Genomic DNA, 17,962 nt, shown 5'->3' on the forward strand with positions numbered 1-17,962 from the left:
GCTTGGTACCCAAAAATTAAAATGTAAGTGAAAGTATTTATATGTTGTATTGAAACATGTGAACAAAATATTTGTTCTTACCTCATAATATTTTTTAATAAATTTTTTGTGTCGCTCAAAAATATAATCAGGAAATCATTGTTTAATCTATTAATCTTATTTTGTACTAAGAACAATATTTCTTTTTCAAGTAATCTTTGTTTACTTCATTCTTAATTCGTTAGAATGTTTGCTTTTTATACTTAGGTACTGTAATTTTATAAGTTTAAAATAACGAAAATACTCTACATAAATTAATGTTTTGCTTTTCACAGGTAAATTGTTTGTATCAAAATACCACTTGGAAATAAATTCATTATTCATTAGAACCTCAAAGTTTAAAGTTCATTAAAGTGCAAACAATTGTCAATTTATATTTAATTAAATTGCCTTACTAATCGAAAAAATGTTTTGTAAAATTTATGTTTCAAATTTTTTTAAAAATCAGACATTATTGTTGGTCTAAACCTAAATTGTTTTTTAAAAAAAGGAAATTATTTAAATATTTATGCAATTTATAGTTTTTAATAGGCATTATATAATTCAGCATATTCTCTAATCTGCCATCTTTCGAACAGCTCGTGTCTTTGTTTTATACCGGTTTTATAGCGGGTTAACTACACATTTTCATATTCGGTATTCCCAATTAAACAAAGATGATGTTTCATAGTTCGGCAAAATTGCGAATCAGGCAAGGCCGCAGTGCCGAGAGGGCCTGATTGAAGACACTTCTCTAGAAATGTTTTAAGGTTCCATACTATAGTTTTATTTGATTACTTCATTGCTACAATATTTCTGCCGAGATTGCTGATGTTTTGTTCGTGACACCGCAGGAGTGGCCGGTTAGCCCGCGGTCGTCGTGGTGGTCGAGGTGGAATCTAACGTGGTAGTCGAGGTGGAAGTGGTGCTGGATGTAGAGCAGGTAGTACTGGCGGTAGAGCAGAGTTCGGTGGCCGAGTTGAAGGTGGAATTACCAGGGCAGGTGTAGAGGTAGGCAGTGTAGCCGCTTGATGTAGAGACGCACAGGTAGTACTGGCGGCAGCTGGTGGCGGCGAACCGTCCGGCGGCGGTGCATGGGTAGGCAGTGGTCGTGCTGGAAGCTAACGTGGTAGTCGAGGTGGAAGTGGTGCTCGAAGAAGAGCAGGTGGTGCTGGCAGTGGAGCAGAGTTTGGTCGCCGAGCTGAAGGTGGAGCTACCGGCGCAGGTGTAGAGGTAGGCGGTGTAGCCGCTTGATGTAGCGACGCACAGGTAGTACTGGTGGCAGCTGGTGGCGGCGAACCGTCCGGCGGCGGTGCAGGTGTACGCCTCAGCACAGCTGAAGTAAGCCTGGAAATTTAAAAACTATTAATCATATTCATACATGATCATTACAACATGCTTTAAAAATAAAAATTCACAGAGAGATAATATAGTACAGTTTGTCCGTAAAGTCAAGGTGCTTTTTCGACCGGTTACAGGAGATTAACATTTATTGGCGAAGACTTTACACTTATATCTGTGTCTCCCTTCGAACATATGGCAAAATTTATGGAACCCTAAATCAATGGCTAGTAGCCCCCAATCATAGGCACCATATTTCTACTGAGCAGGGCTGAATTTCTTGGAGAAGAATGCTAATGACTGACAAGTTCATTGGACAATCTTTTGGAGGAATGCTCCCTTTGCAAAATCTGAAGCATCTGCAATTATTGTTAAGGGTGCATTCGAACTTGGATGGGCAAGCAGGGTGGCTTCAGCAAGGTAATTTTGCACTTCTCAAAGGCACTGCCCCTGTTAACATGTCTATGTTAACAGGGCTTGGCATTTCACATCACCCTTTAGAAGTTTGTGAAGGGGAGCCTGCAACGCGGCAGCCTTGGGAATGAAGCGCTGGTAGAAGTTTAGCATTCCTGTAAACTGGCGTAGCTGCTTCGCTGTAACTGGTGTTTTTAGTGGAGTATAGCATCAACCTTCTCTGGGACGGGTGTGGTCCCATCTGCTGAGATCTCATGTCCTAAGAATGTCACTTGTGGTTTGCCAAATATGCACTTGTATGGGATAATTAGTAGCCCATAGTGATGGAAGAGATCCTCGAGGTGCTGTCTATTTTTCACCTCGTTGATGAAAGCTGCCAATATTTCATCAAGGTAAGACAAGTAGAAGTCAAGTCCTCTGAGAATTATGTCCAAGAACCTCTGAAAAGTCTGAGCAGCGTTATAAAGGCCGAAAGACATGAATGGAAATTCTTAAAGCCCGAAGGGTGTTTTTATAGCAGATTTTGGAATATCGGCTGGTAAAAATGGGATTTGTCTGTAGACCCTTACAAGGTCAATAGTGGAGAATATTGTTTTTTTCCGCAAAGAGTGTGAGAGAAGTCTTATTTGGGGGATATAATATCTATCCGGATTTGTGTGTGCATTGAGCAACCAAAAGTCCCCACATGGTCTCCATCGCTCTTCTTTTTTGGGTAGAAAGTGCAGAAGTGAAGACCAGGATACGTCAGTAGGTTGAGCTGTGAGAATTTTGAGCAATAATTCAAACTCCCTCTTTGCAATTTTAAGTTTGTTCGTTGCCAACCTACGTGGTTTGCTGAACACAGACTGTAGATAGGGAGCGGAGGCGGTGACTTTCGTACTGGCCAAGATGAGTATTGGATGCTACAGCTGCGAACTTCTGTCGCAATGTTGTGGCCATCTCTCTGTTATTTTGGCTTTTATGAGGATCGATATCTTCTCGAACATGGTTTATAATGAGGCTGCATCTGCCATCTGCGGTCTCGGATTTATACCCACGATGGCATCTGCAAGCTCGACTAATTAATCAAACGAAGAATTTGTCTGGGTCGCCAAGATCGCTTGTGTTGGTGGCGGTAAGCGATCCAGCCACAATTACCTGAGTAGGACATCTGAAACAACTGTTCCTGCCAAACTGCGGAGATGCCTTAGAATATGTGAAGGCATTCGGTCACCGACCTCATCGTGTTCCAGCAGTTTTTTTGTCTTCCATTCCTGTGAAGCATCTTATCTCATTACAAGTTCTGTTTTTAGTCGGCCATATTTGTCCTAAGTTGGTTTGATGGACTAGTTTATCACGCGCTTCGGTCGCATATTTGCAGTCAAAAATGCCTGTCACAATTTGAACTTAGTTTCATCACATTTGACATCTGTTAGGGTGAACTTGTTTTCTACCTGCACGAACCACATTTCTGTGTCCAGAGACCAGAAGGGTGGAATGTGAACTGCGACACGCCTTATGGTGGGGGTTCAGCAATGCCTGCGGAAGTGTTCTAGAGTGAAAATGACACACTAAAAGACAAGGTGCGACCATATGCTGGTGGTGCGCGATACAATTGTCAGGACTGTGTCACCAAACATCATCTTAACACCTACCTACATGTCACAATGAGTCGCGGAAGTCCGATGTATGTGTTGGAAGTGTCACAGAACACGTGCATTCCCCCTACTTCCGCAGCCAGTGTTGCAATCCCGTGGCGAGGATGACATGCGGTGCGCGGGACGTGCGGCGCGGATGACGTGCGACGTGGGTGACGTGCAATGTTGGTGATGTGCGGTGTGAATTCTTGCTTATGTTATGCAAAACATACTAGCCTTGCCCCATTACGTCAGGGTCACCATTGTAGCCATGAGGGTACTAATTATTCTGGGGTGGTAGGTAAACCACGCTAAATTAAACATTAACTATACTATTGCACATTATTTATTTGCGCTGTCGGGTGCGCTAACAAAGTTACATTTATCTACAGCGAGTGACTCCGCCTACTCCTGATAAAAGGCAGACCAGGACTGATTATTCTTTTCTCTCACAGGCATGGCAACACACAGGAGAAGGGAAGATAATCCTCTAGGCATCCGGGCTATCAGGACTCCTGGAGGGTTCTGCATTCTAGCCCCAGGGGTGTACACACAAACAAACATGACAGCTCCTGCTGATAGCCACGTGGTTGGCGTAGCTGGACAGATGTTTTGGCGTTGTACCATCCCAAATATTATATAGTATTCTTTCTTAAACATATAACTAGTTTTAATTCTAACTTAATATTTCTCAGATATTAATAGTTCAGCTTCGCATTTGTACAAAGTTGCATCCATTAGAATGACAATTATCTGCCTATTTCTCCGTTTCATACTTGCAGCCTGAAGGAATTATTACCACGCTGCCAATTATCCCGAACTTGTTCTTATGTTACATTTCAAATTTTCATGCACTGTGCGAAGCAATTCTGGCTAACACAACATTTTAACAGACAAGAATGTATGGTAACATTGTACAAAGTACTAAGATCCACAACCATCAGATGTTACCTCTGGTCTTACTGCATTAGAACCCTCATTCCTTACCTCTATACAGTGCAACGCTGGAACAATGTCACCATTCTCAGAAACCCCTTCTTAGTCCAGAGAAATGCTTAGCAGGCTTACTTCAGCAAACGAAGATGACCTTTACAATCACCACGAATCAAATCAATATCAGATTTTGTTTATTCCTAGAGATCCTCAAAGGATTCGGCAAATATTACTCCAAGATATTTTGACACTTTGTGGCCCATTACATCACATTATGATGAGTTATAAACACCAAAAATTGTACTGAAGTTATTGCCCTTGCTCACATAATCCAGACATTTATCTCCACTTACCAGCCTACAACGTGTAGTACTAGATCCCAGAGATAGGAGCTGGTAGTTGTATCTATATCTCCAGAGAAGGGGAATATAATCCTTGGATGGTTAAAAAATTGAGATTTCTTATCCTGTGATAAAATCCCATGAGCTTAACACATTTTTAACATCCCCCCTCCCCCGGGTTCGATTATTTATCAAACCTGAACCTCCTTACATCCATCATGTTGAAAGAATACATCTCACCTTTCGTCAGTAATTAACTAATCAGTAATATACTCGTCAATAAATAACTCATCAGAATTTCAATCATTGTGTAGGCATACACCAAACACACTTCTCAGCTCGGATGCTACGAATGCTGGTCATAGCAAAGCGGCTGTTATGGCAACTTTCATATTTCCCCTTTGAATACATTGTTAATTTTTCAGCACAGAATCCCTTGCTTTGGAACCCAGTGACATCAGGTTCCTATAAACCCCATGTTATTGCCACTTAACCAATAGTTTAGGAAGTTGAACTTTTTTGAATTATCAGTCTTAGTGCTGGTATACTAATATTGGCACTTAAATGGACGTCACAAAACAACCAGCTAAAAAAGACACACCATACGATACATTTCTGAACACCAATGTTCTTCCTTACACCTAAACCTTTCTAAATGGGCTATTTTCCAAAGGGGTCTAGCAAATTTCCACAGTAATATGCTGAAGCCAATTACAATCATGAATACAACCATAAAATATAACTGTTAATTTTGCTTATAAAAATATACCTTACACCGACTAGTATTGAAACATATGCATGGCTACATACAGAAACATCTAAGTTTATACATTATTCTGAAAACACCTTAAATTCTATAAACCCAAATCATTAATAGATTAATCCAAGTTTGACTACACAAAAACCAACGCACATAAGTTTATGGAATTTAAACAAGAACCCTCAGGGTTTTATCTCTTTTCTTGAGCCTATGCATTATCACCATCGCAAATTTATAATAACCTATAATAAAATAATTATTTGATCATTGGTTGATTCTTATTCCAACAAAGGCATTTCAAAATATCTTGAAATTTGGTTCATGCTTGTGATGCGAGATATTCATCAAAACCTTTATTTCAATCGGGTTTAAGGAGCATTGTAATATCATACAGTGGTGATGCACTGAGTGGTTATGAATGTTTAGTTTGGGTGTAATGGCGTTGGTAAAGCAATTACTTAAGTCACCATTCAGAAATTCACAGGATGTTTAAACGTAATTTTTTTTTCTTAATAAAGAATTTCAACCTCTCTAAATGCTAACCAGAAATTGAATTGAAGTATCATCTAATTTCATTAAACCACATATGCTCTAAACTCAACCGATGAACCTCTTAGAGGAAGGTTCGTGCTTCTTTTTGCAAAAAGTTACTGAAAGAGAGAACACCCATTTATTAAAAACTCTCTAGCTCTTCACTTATTAAGTTCCAAGTGTGCAATATCTGGTAACTTGTGCTCTTGTAGTTGTGTTCTATCGCTTCTTAAAGTATGTACTACGATTTTTGAAACAAGCACTATTGCTAGGGGTGATTGCACAGCAAACAGTGTGATGTTTCACTGGCCGAATTGCACCAGTTTTGGAACATTCATCGCTGCAAGTTTTACCAAAATTAGACATCTGCTCTAGCTGCATTAGATACAGAGTAATCATTTATAAAGTTTCTACGTGCTTTCTTATGAAATATAGAAAAACAAGGCCGAAAGAGACGGAATGACAGAATGACAGGAAAACGATAAATTTAAGGATTGAATAAAATTCAACAACTTAACCCTGTGATGCATACCCTGGGTCTTGGAGGCCCATTGAGTTATTACTGTGGATATTTCAGTTATATTTGAAAAGCAATATATTTGTGAATTTATGTAATCCTCGATTGATGCTTTTCATTAGTTTTCATGTACTTACAACAAAAATTAGCACAATATTTTTTTTAGGAAAAAATAATTTATGTCTGTACGCCGTTTTTACATACCCTGGGTCCCGCAGGCCCTGTGTAAAATTAATTTTCTTTGACATGTAATATTAATTAATGTTGATGTATTTTTATTTGGTTAACAAAAATTACTTTAGCTAACTCTTCTGATCAATTACAACATATTGACAACACATTAATTTTTATAAAATAAATCAATATATCAAACTATTGGATGAATTTATTTTCTAGTCTTGAATTATTGTACAAGTTATTTATTCATATGTAAACACAAAATAAACCCTTCTAGTGAAATTATGCTGTACTACTTTGATGTAACTGTTTTTATTACATACAATAATTAGATGCAAATTTTAATACTCGTGACAAAATATATGAATCTCACTAGTATTCGATTATTATGTTTTCTATTTTGTAATTATTGCAGTGGTAATAAAAGTAAAAATTCATAACTTTTTTCATATTGTTATGCGCACAGCTATCTGGATAAACATACCACCAGTCATCTGTGGTTTATTTTGTGAACTAAGTAGTTGGTTCATCGCTTGCCACCAGATTGCAGTAGCTTGCTACACATACATGAGAAACCAGTTGGTTTCAGTATTCACATCTAACAAGTACAGTTTTCATTTTTTAGAAATGTATTAAGTAAGTAGTTATTACAAAGGGTTGGGATGTTGCTGCTCGTGAACTATTTTTAGATAAAATATGCAAACCCTATTTACAGAGCAACAATGTCTGTAAACCGATTTGAAACAATAAGAAAAAGTTTGAGGTTTGATGTCAAACACACACGTGAATCCAGGCTGCAAACAGATAAGTTGGACCCAGTTCGGTATGTATGGGATCTCTTTATATCACAGTGCAAAAATACAGTAATACCATCAGAGTGTGTAACAATTGATGAACAATTAGGTTCATTCAGAGGGCATAGCAGCTTGTTGCAATACATGCCCAGCAAACCTGGGAAGTATATATGTGATAAGTTTTTTTGGATGTGCGAATCTGATACTGGCTATGCTGTTGATGGATGCATTTATGCTGGTAAATTACAAGGAGAAAAGCCAACGAAGAATTTGGCTCTCAATATAGTAAACCAGTTAGTTGTGCCCCTTCATTATACATCAATAAATATTATAACTGATAATTTCTTTACCAGTGTTCCACTAGCAGAATACTTTCTAGAAAAAACTTGACAACTGAAGGAACTTTGTGACAAAATAAGCGAGATGTTCCAATTGAACTGAAAGAGTGTAAAAATCAACCTTTGTACAATTCAAAATTTGCATTCAAAGATGATTTGACAAAGGTTAGTTTCATCCCGAAAAAAAACAATTGTGTGCTTTTGTTGAGTACAATGCACCATGACAATGCCATTGACCAATCGCATCCGAAGAAGAAACTAGAAATTATAAAGTATTACAATTCTACAAAAGGTGGTGTTGACTTGATGGACCAAAAAGTACGCCTGTATACTTGTAAACGCAAGACAAAGAGATGGCCTGTTGTTATTTGGAGTAACATACTGGACGTTGACACACGCAATGCCTACATTTTGTTCAGAATTCAACATCCTTATTACCACCAAGGAGTCACACACCAAAGGAGACTGTTTATTGGAAATGATACACACATGACTAAACGTGCAGCCAACCCATTTCTTCAGAAATACATTCAACAAGATATGGAAAAGTTTACGCACCTAGTAATGTAACTGCTGCATCTAGTTCATCGAAAAGGAGAAGGAGTTCCATTTGCCCTTCATCAAAAGACAGGAAGTGTGCTATGATTTGCTGCAAATGCACCACCAATGTTTGCAAGGAACATAGCTTATTGTGTGCCAAAAATACATTTAGAACAATGAATAATGTTTTGAACCAAAACTTATCCTTGTGTAACATGAAAGCTTCAAATGGAGGTGTTGAAGTTAGAAGTTGTACAGATACAATATCTCATTTATTGTAAATGTGTGCATTCATATACTGGTATGTTGAATATAAATATATTATGTAAATATAAAGTGTGAAAAAATGAGGCTTCTAAGTTATTTGAGTACACTTTCTTTCATAAAAATGTACTATTACAAAATTGAATTTTTGACAATATCATAAATAAGGCAGATAAATTTTATGAATCTATAAAATCATTCATACAGATGTATATAAATTATTAATAGTTCATGTAAAATAAAGTATGCTTAAATAGTAAGTAAAAAGTATACAAAATCCTATCTAAATGTAATTATTTTGTATGAGGGCCTGAGAGACCCAGGGTATGTAATAAGTGATAAATTTTAGGGTATGCATCAGAGGGTTAATCCCTTTGCGATTACCATAATCTCTCTTCTCTTTACTGTGCTCAAACATATGCTTGCAATCACATGTCCTTGGCATTAAATTACCTTAAAATGAATCGATCTTTAACTCTAATCGGCTAGCTTATCACTGGTGGGAAGATATTCGACGTTCTGTTAGGCTATATAAAAGTATTTGTTGATTTACGCCAAAATGTTGGTAAGTATACATTTTATTTTTATAATAGTAATGTTATAACAAATTATAAAATATTAAAAATAGTTTACCATCTTGATATGCCGAATAAGTATTTTCTGGCTAGGCTTATTTTAAATTCGATAAAAGTTTAGACATCGATTTCATTAGAAACGACGAAAGTTGATGAAAAGCTACTGGAGCATTGACAGAATGAATGTGTGGGGAAAACGGGAGTACCTTGAGAAAACCACCAAAACCTCCTAACCTCAGCCACGCCCTGCCACGTTTCCCAATTGGCAAAATATCCTTTGTGAGCAGCATGACCATTTGCACAAATATAAATAAAAATATTTGTATTACATAAAAACAAAAAAAAAACATTTTGTTGACTAATAGAAGCGTGCCCGCCTCAGTATATTTTCTTAATTTTATTTTACGTTGTTTACTTTAGGAAATGTAACTAGTTTAACTTGGAAGTAGTAACTAAGAGGGCAAGGTAGGACTTTGGGTCGCCCCTGTGGGTACAACAGAAGTACTTGGTGGTGTGCTTCGAGCGAGCGCCGCATGGCTGTGCTAGGGTGAGTCGAAGTGTACAGCGAGGCGCGGGTAGCAGTGTAGACTGTGTCAGAGCGACGGTCCCAAGCAATACGGCACCGAGAGGGCAGCCTACGCCTACAAGAACTTCCTAAAGTGAGCTTGATTCTATCTTGCCCTCCCGATGTTTTGTTTCGGGTGAAACTTTCAGGCGTTAACTTTCGTTGCTTGAGAGATAGTTTTCTATGCTTTACATGGCATTTGAACTGTGATGAATGTAATGAGTAGCCTGACGTGTAGGATGCGGAAATAGTTTTTGGATGCAGCTCAAATTAACTGTTTGCACGTATTTCGTATAAAAAATGCGCTGTTGTTTGGTTTGGTGATGCAGACATTAAATTTGATACGGGATTTTGGTTATAGTTGCCTTTTTTTATAGGTATTTTAGATACATATCTTCTAGTTAGTAGGAGAAAACCATACTAAACATTGAGAAAAAAGTGAGGTATCTAAGTGCACCTGTACACTATGTGAAATAAAGTTTGAGACTTTTGGCGAGCTGATTTTACTGCAGAAACAAAGCAACGGCACGTGGAATTGTCTATGTCCACTGTTATGTTGCTATAATAATCACGGGAGGACTTTTATGAATGAGCACTGTAGTGTAAAGGTACTGTGTGCATCGAGGTCAAATCTTGAGCTGCGCGCTGTTCATCCCTGGAGCGCATCGCCGCCGATAACTGCAGAGTTTAATGCTGTTACATCGCAATGCAGCTGCCCATGAGCAGTGGGTGGGCTAGGAGTCATCTTTGCGAGTCGTTTGTGTTTGTTTTGCTGCGGGTTGAACGTTAATCGCGTCCACGCACATTTTTTTGGAACTTAAATTTTAGAGAACTTTCATTGAGTTTAGTATATGTATTTAGATTTATTTAAATTTTGGGACCTTATTTGTGTTGTTAGATAGACTAAATGTTCAGGAATATATTTATAAGTATGAAGTTAAGTAATTTTTTTGCGTAGGCAGAATTAAAATTGATACAGCTTGTTTGCATATAGTCGACAGAATTAGTTTTAAATCAGCTAATTTTCGTTTGACGCAAACCACAAAATCACTACATTCAGCTAGGGGCAGACATTACTCCTAGCTGGGTGGCTGGTTTGCCGCACCTCCCCAATACCAGTTGGGAGGGGTTGCTTAATGACTATTTTATGTTTGTGTAAGTATGTTTGTTTCTGACATTTATGCTTATTCGATAGAAATTTAGCTAAACGCTAGCTTGTTTGAACATTGAATTGTATTTAATGCTATTTTATTGATTTAAGTATGTCGAATATTTTTCTGTTGCAACTGATACTTGACAAAAACCACAAAGCAGTCCTAAGTCTTAGGTAGCTGTAGGTACGATTTGATTAATGTTTAGTGTTGAATACAAAAAAATTACCTAGCAATTAGAGTCAAGAATAAAGAAAATCGAATCACGAACTAAATTTTTGTATTCTTCGTATTTTCCATGAAAGATTATTAGTTATAGTTAAAACGATTTAATTTTTCAAATTTGAATGATATTTTATCCATGGTGACTGAAATTTAGAGTCAACATACATCGAATTCTCAATATAAAATAAATTTCATTACTTAAATTTTAGTTGTTAGTATATTAATAGTACTATGTAAATTTCTGTACAAAAACGTGATTTAATGCTGTGGTGTCTGTAATGCCGACTGCCATCTTGGATTGTGATATCACGGCAGCCATTTTGGTGACGCATTTCCTCAACTTACGACATATTACGGCGTAAATATATATATTGTTTAAATTAACTTTATTTATAATATTTATCAATATTGTTGATAATATACTATTTTTTTATTTACTTTTTGTAATACCTTGACTTATTTTATTTAAAGTTTATTATTGATAATTCCTAATGTATTGTGCACCATGTGTACTTGGAGTAAGTTCACGTCTCTATACAGTTTACATGAATCTGTGCCAAAAACTGTTTTTGGTTTGTATTTGTAAACAATGTCTTAATTTAAGTAAAATACATTAATTTTATTTCCTAATGAAGGAACTATTCTTATCAACTATTAAGTATTGAAGGTCTTTCATTTAATTTTTGAGAAAGGACAGGCAATTTAAGTAAATAATGTACAAATTAAAAAATAATAATTTGTTTAGTATGCAAATTATTTATGTGAATAGTGGTGATTGTGAACTTACCAGAAGTAAGAAGAAAAATTTTCGGTATTGCAGAGCCATCGTTCCTTTGCAAAGTACACCTAGTATTTTGCCCGAGTTGTACGCGGGCCTTTTATACATCCTATGGCAAGGTTAGTCGGAAGAACGGGTCTTTTCAAAAGGGTGATTTGGCAATCCAGTGGATTAGGCGAACCTATTGGAACTGCGTACATAAACAGCGCAACCAAACCGCCTTTGAATAATTATTATAGGCTATGCAAAGATTATATCTAGTTCAGCGTTTGAGTGTGTGAACGTATTAATGAGCAAGTATAACCTTAGCACTTGAAGATACCAAGCGGTTGAAACAAAGCAAAGAAAAAACACATCAGTGAGCTGGTCCTGAAATTTAACCTTTGCATGTATCTCTGTTCTTTTGCGATGTGTGCATTAGATAACTCTTTATCAAGGTTAGCTCAACATACAATTTTGTCCTAACTCCGACTTGCTAGTCACGTGTTTTATTAGAGGCTGTTTGATCAATATTAAATAAGATAATCTTGTAGTTAAATTTTTTTTCTTCAAATAATTGTTTAGTTGTTGTCCTTACAGATTAATAATAATTTCTCTTTCGGAATTATTGCAGAAATTGAGTATCCAAAAATATAAACACATAAAAACTAAAACGTTTGTAAAAATAATTAATAAACAGCGTTTTCTTATAATAGTTTTGAACATATTTATTTTACCTGAACTATATGTTAGAGTCTACTTAAAACGTTGTTGAGACAACAGTTCTATCACAGTCTTAGCATTAGTGATAAAATCTATTTACACTTGCGTTGATAAAATATTGCGATAGTCAATACTACGAGCGAATTATCAGGTGTAGTATAAATTACGCTAACAGCAGAGTTGATGCATATATGTAAAAGTTAGTACTTTAAACAATAACCATATTCCGCAATATTTGTTACCAAATTAGCATGTTCTAAATCATTATTTTCTCCTATGCCTAGGGAAGTGAATTCCCCATTTGGTAATGTCAGTATTGAAAACGTAGATAATACGAGCTGTAACATACGTACATTAATAGATAAAAAGGGACCAATTGTTCAAATCCTTATAAACATAACATCTGATATGGAATTAATATTTACAATTTTTTGTTAAAATGTTTTTTGGCGGGAAGCATAGTTTTTTAATTATTGCGGGATTTTATTATTTTATGGCCCGGTGAAGAGTTATATGTTTAAATTTGTGTGCATTTAGGGCGTAATTTAAGTGTAATTTGGGCTTAATTGATTTAAACAATCTTAAACAAATAATCAAAATATACAGAGAAATTTATGAAATTCTGGCATGTAGTTCAAATATTTTATAAATACAGAATTTTGTTATGATAGTAAAATTTTGTCTCCATATTTATATTGGTGAAGTGCTTTTTTAATTATGGCGTAGTTTATATTTTATGTTTTAAGAAAATAGTTAAAACATCGAAAATATATACAAGTTTAAAATCTAGAAGCATAATTTTTTTTTTTAAATAGCCTTATACCTTTAGTTTCAGAAGGAGGGGGGAATGTATTTACCGAGTAGACAGACATAAAATATAGGCAGAAATGTAAACACATATGCTTTTTGCTTAAAAAAAGAAGACTTTCAATATATTTTATTATCAAATCAGTCGCCCTTCAAGAAAGGTTCAGATTTAATGTTTCGAGATCACTCAGGAGGTACCTTAAACTTGACCGCGTTTGTATGCGAAATTCGCAAATGATTTATTTTTCAACCAGGCCTATCATTATCTGGCGTCACCGCATTAATGCAAGTGGTTGTGTGGTCTCCCTAGGTTACCTGGGACGTTACCTGGGAAGGCCACGTTTAACAAACGCCCCGATCAGTCCACGAACATAGCCAATGTTCATTGCTCATTCGTGCAACTTCGTGGCACGAATAATGAAAACAGATTTTGCGAGATATTGTTTTCAGGATTTAGAGGTACTTTATGTGCGCGTAACTAAATCATCTAACACTTTATGAAAGATTCGATATCCTAGACGAAAGGAAAGCTAATTTCCTGAAGAAAAAAAATGATGGAAACATTCTGCGCTTGCCAATAATGTGTAAACATCTAACCTCAGTAACGAGAAAACTCATGTTGTTTCATGTTGTTTGAATTGACACACCAAAATGTTTGTTATGTTCCCTTAAACTTATGAATTTAACGTATATGGGTTTATGTTTCCACGTGTGATTTCGCCATATTTTTGACACATTCCATGATTGGAGTAGAGATACCCGATACTTTTTTTGGCGTCAAATGACACAGGAAATTGCTTTAAAAACATTGTAAACTGAATATTTGTAGACAAATTTTGACTTTAACGACATTTTCATTGAAATATTCCGGGTCTTGAGGCTTAGGACATGTTAACGAATTTCCGATTATAACAAGGTGTCAATGTTTGTAATTCAGATTATCTGAAAATTTTTTATCAATGTTTGTTTTTACTTCAAAGGTATATGTATGTAAAACTAATATGTATGTGTATTTAAAACTGTGTATGTAAAACTGTATGTACATACATAACTGTAAATATGTAAATGACATGTTCCATAGCCTTATTGTTTTTTACCAAAAGAAGGCTCAATGGAACACAAATAAAAAAATAAAAAAATAATTGTTTTAGCACATGAAAAACATTCCCTCTTACGCTAAAATTTTTGGTTAAAACTATTTCACATCACTAAACTGAAAACTGAAAGTGTAATGTATGCATTCTTTACGATCTCTTGAAAACGCTTCCGTCATTTCCAAACGAATTTCTATAGATATTACCTTTCAATAGTTTTTATGTCCAATGAAATATTTATCGTGTAGTTTTTTTTTAAACGTCCGATATATTTTGAATATCGGACAATATTATTGTAATATATATATATATATATATAAATAGCTTAATTTTGACACATATTTTAAGAAATATATAAAAGTTTTAAAGGAAAAATTATATCTAGCTAATAAATTTCTTTTATAAAATTGACTTGGTAATGTGAGTTCAACTATGGTTTCCTTTTTTTATGTAAATGTCCTATAGCTTGTTGATACATTCAGTCACATATTTAATTAAGTAGCTTTATTTTTTTCACTTGTTAGTTATGTTTTGACTGTGCATAAATACTTCAGAAGCGACAAAGTGTTTTGGTAGTGCGTGGATATTGCCACGCGTCGACGTGAGTGTTAGTTACAATCCCGGCCAAAGCAGTTGTCGGGGCTCCCACCCATTGGTCCGCCCGCGTGTAAGTGGGGGAGGGGGAGAGGGGGTCTTCGTAGCAAGAACTATAGAGACCGGATGTACCTACTTCATCCATCCGGCCTAGCGCGCTTGGAGCAGGCGTGTTTTTATTATTCACTACGCTAGTCGCCATGTCGAGCAGACACCCCGGAAGGAAAGGGGATCGACAAAAAAATTTAAAAACTTCTTAACTTAGAAATTCGCAATTTAGAGATATTTTAACTTAGAAAAAAATTAGTTTCAACTACCATAAATGTAAAAAACATTTAACTTAAAAAAAACTTCTCCGAACGACACAACTTTGAATAGTAAAAACATAGAAACACACATCCAAGCACTATCGTAACTTAGAAAAATACAAATTAACACTATGATAAAGTAGAATTTATCGCAAGTTATAACCACAAAATTAGAATGGGCATTGTGGAGACAATTCAAGGTATATTTTGTGCTTTACAGTTATGTGTTTTGTTCGTTATGAAGAAGGCAATTACACTTTAAAACTGTAGGTAGCCTACAGATACACGATGTGTAGAGGAGGCAAGTAAGTCAGTGAGCATTTGCGGGTCTTAAACTACTTATGGAAATTTAGGTCATGACCACGTCTAAGGGAACGATGATGTGCCCGCAGTTTCGGCTTGCCATGTCGCAGCCATCTTCGACAGCAATAAACTAAATGCCTGCGGTTCCGGCAGAGCGGGGTTTGGTTCCTGTGGATGGCAATGATTAAATTAGGGTGTGGCCAATGAGGATGTGTCTGCAAAGTAGGTAGGTAGTCAATTTATCCAGTTGGCTAAAATAAGCCACTATCTTCTCGACTAAAACCTTGTAGAATAAAATGGTTAGATAAAACTCTTGCCGTGAAAACATAGAGTGACTGGAAAAATCTGTTAGAAACGGGAAGACGCCACCTTGGTTTCAACAATTCTTTATGCCAAAATAAATGTTATAATTTATGTACAATAATTTAAAGCATTTATATAATTATTGAAATCTCTTATGTAAAAGGTAACTTAATATAACAAATAATGTTTTTTTTTTTCGTGAAGTCATTGCTATTTAGGTAAATTAATGTTTGGAAATGACTGCAAATCACTGCAACACTGTCAACAGGCACAAGGTTGAAGTCCTCGAAAATATATGTATGTGGTATATTTGCCAATCAAAGTAAAATGTATAATATTAAACATTAAACCACTCAAAAACTTGTGCGCAGTATAAAAATTAATTTCCATGTCTTCTTTCAACATCGCATAAACTTCTGTGGCAGTATTCCCTATTTTAACAAGAAACTTGAGGTTAACCCATTGCCCCATCTAAACACTTGGCATTTTTCCGAAGCGTCACTAGTGCGTAATCTAATACAATCAACTGCTACAGTAAAACTGTGCGACCTGTTGGGTTGTCTAACGAGCTCAGGGTGGGGGAAGGACCATCAGACACAGCATTACTCCTACGGAAAGAGTGGTAACTTCCATGTTAAATGCGTTTCACAATAAGCAGACTGCTATGGAGCGACCGCAGCGATACCATGTGTGTCGTGGCAAAACCTGAACTAACGAGCGTGTGGCGCATGCGCATTAGGAGCCCCTTTTTTTATCTGTCACGTGCTTGTTTTTCCCGCCATACAGAAAACTAACGATTTGTTTGTAAACAAAGATGCAGAGAAGCAATACTTTATTCACAAAGGTTGTTACTTTTTATTATTTTCGAAACTAGATTGGTCAATTACTTTGATATTGCCTTATAAAACACTTGTAATTAATTTTTTCGGCAAATAATTTTGTACTAAATCTAAACATGCGTAACTCGGACCTATTGCATCTCTGCATGTTTATTTCTAAAAGTTACACTCGTTAAATAATTGACCTTCTTAAAGCTTTCAATTGCAAAGAAAGGCTAATAATCTTGTTCAAGGTGCATGATATTATCTGGTTTGTACCATATGAAATCCCGACATCTCTCATGTTAACCATAATAAATATATTGCCAGAATGGAACCACTTTCGTGAGCATTTTGTTTGGTTTAAGTTACCATGCGCATGTATAAAACGTACCTATATTTTAAAAACATACAGGCCTCTAACCCAGGTGTGAATACATTTAATTACACTTTTGACACATAGGTCAGGAAGGTTCTGTTATGAAATGAATCTATTTATCATGTTCGTTACTAAAGTTTTTTCTCCTGTAGGCCTGACTAAATCCTACTTTGTTACCATTAAAACCAATTTTATCACAACTGGGTTTACAGTTTAAACCCCCCCCCCCTTCTGTAGTTTTATACAGAGTTAAACATTAATAACATATCACCTCAAAATGCTTAATTACATGGTACACAAATAAGCCAAAATTGCATTTTGTAATAGATTCTCACTTATAGAATGGGCCTTAAATGTTGGCCAGCGCATACAGCTGGCTTCGCAAGGAGGTGGGAGGGAGAGTTTCACCACAAACTATATGGCGTTCCTACAGACCATGACATCTTTCTGCACACTGCAAGCCCGACCAAACCCCTGCTTGGCAGGTCCTCACAAGGCAGCAGTAGCTAGGTAGGTAAACTATCTTTCAGGCGGAGAAGCAGTGTAGCCATACAGACTATACATTAACATATTGAGAAGCGAGAACATGTTTATACTTTACAAACTACTCAGTGAAATTACGCTGTTGCACTGCATTGCCAGTCGCCACTTCTCAGAATATTTTTTTGCAGAATAAGAAGCATGTTGAAGGTTGGGATATAATGTAGGCTAACAGTAACACATAATCAACACTGTTAATATTTATTGAAATATTCAGGTTTTTAATCATAATATAG

General features: G+C 36.1%; 1 protein-coding gene across 1 annotated transcript in view; it reads right to left on the reverse strand.

Moving 5' to 3' along the window:
• Nucleotides 1–882: 882 nt before the first annotated feature.
• LOC134539046 (uncharacterized) overlaps nt 883–17,962 on the reverse strand; it is a 50,625-nt gene continuing 33,545 nt past the window's right edge. The window contains exon 3 of the mRNA XM_063380737.1: nt 883–1,365. Within this exon, the coding sequence (XP_063236807.1) occupies nt 883–1,365 (483 nt within the window). The remainder of the gene's footprint in view (nt 1,366–17,962) is intronic.

The sequence above is a fragment of the Bacillus rossius genome, chromosome 14, assembly GCF_032445375.1.
Source record: "Bacillus rossius redtenbacheri isolate Brsri chromosome 14, Brsri_v3, whole genome shotgun sequence".
In the NCBI taxonomy this organism is placed as follows: Eukaryota; Metazoa; Arthropoda; class Insecta; order Phasmatodea; family Bacillidae; genus Bacillus; species Bacillus rossius.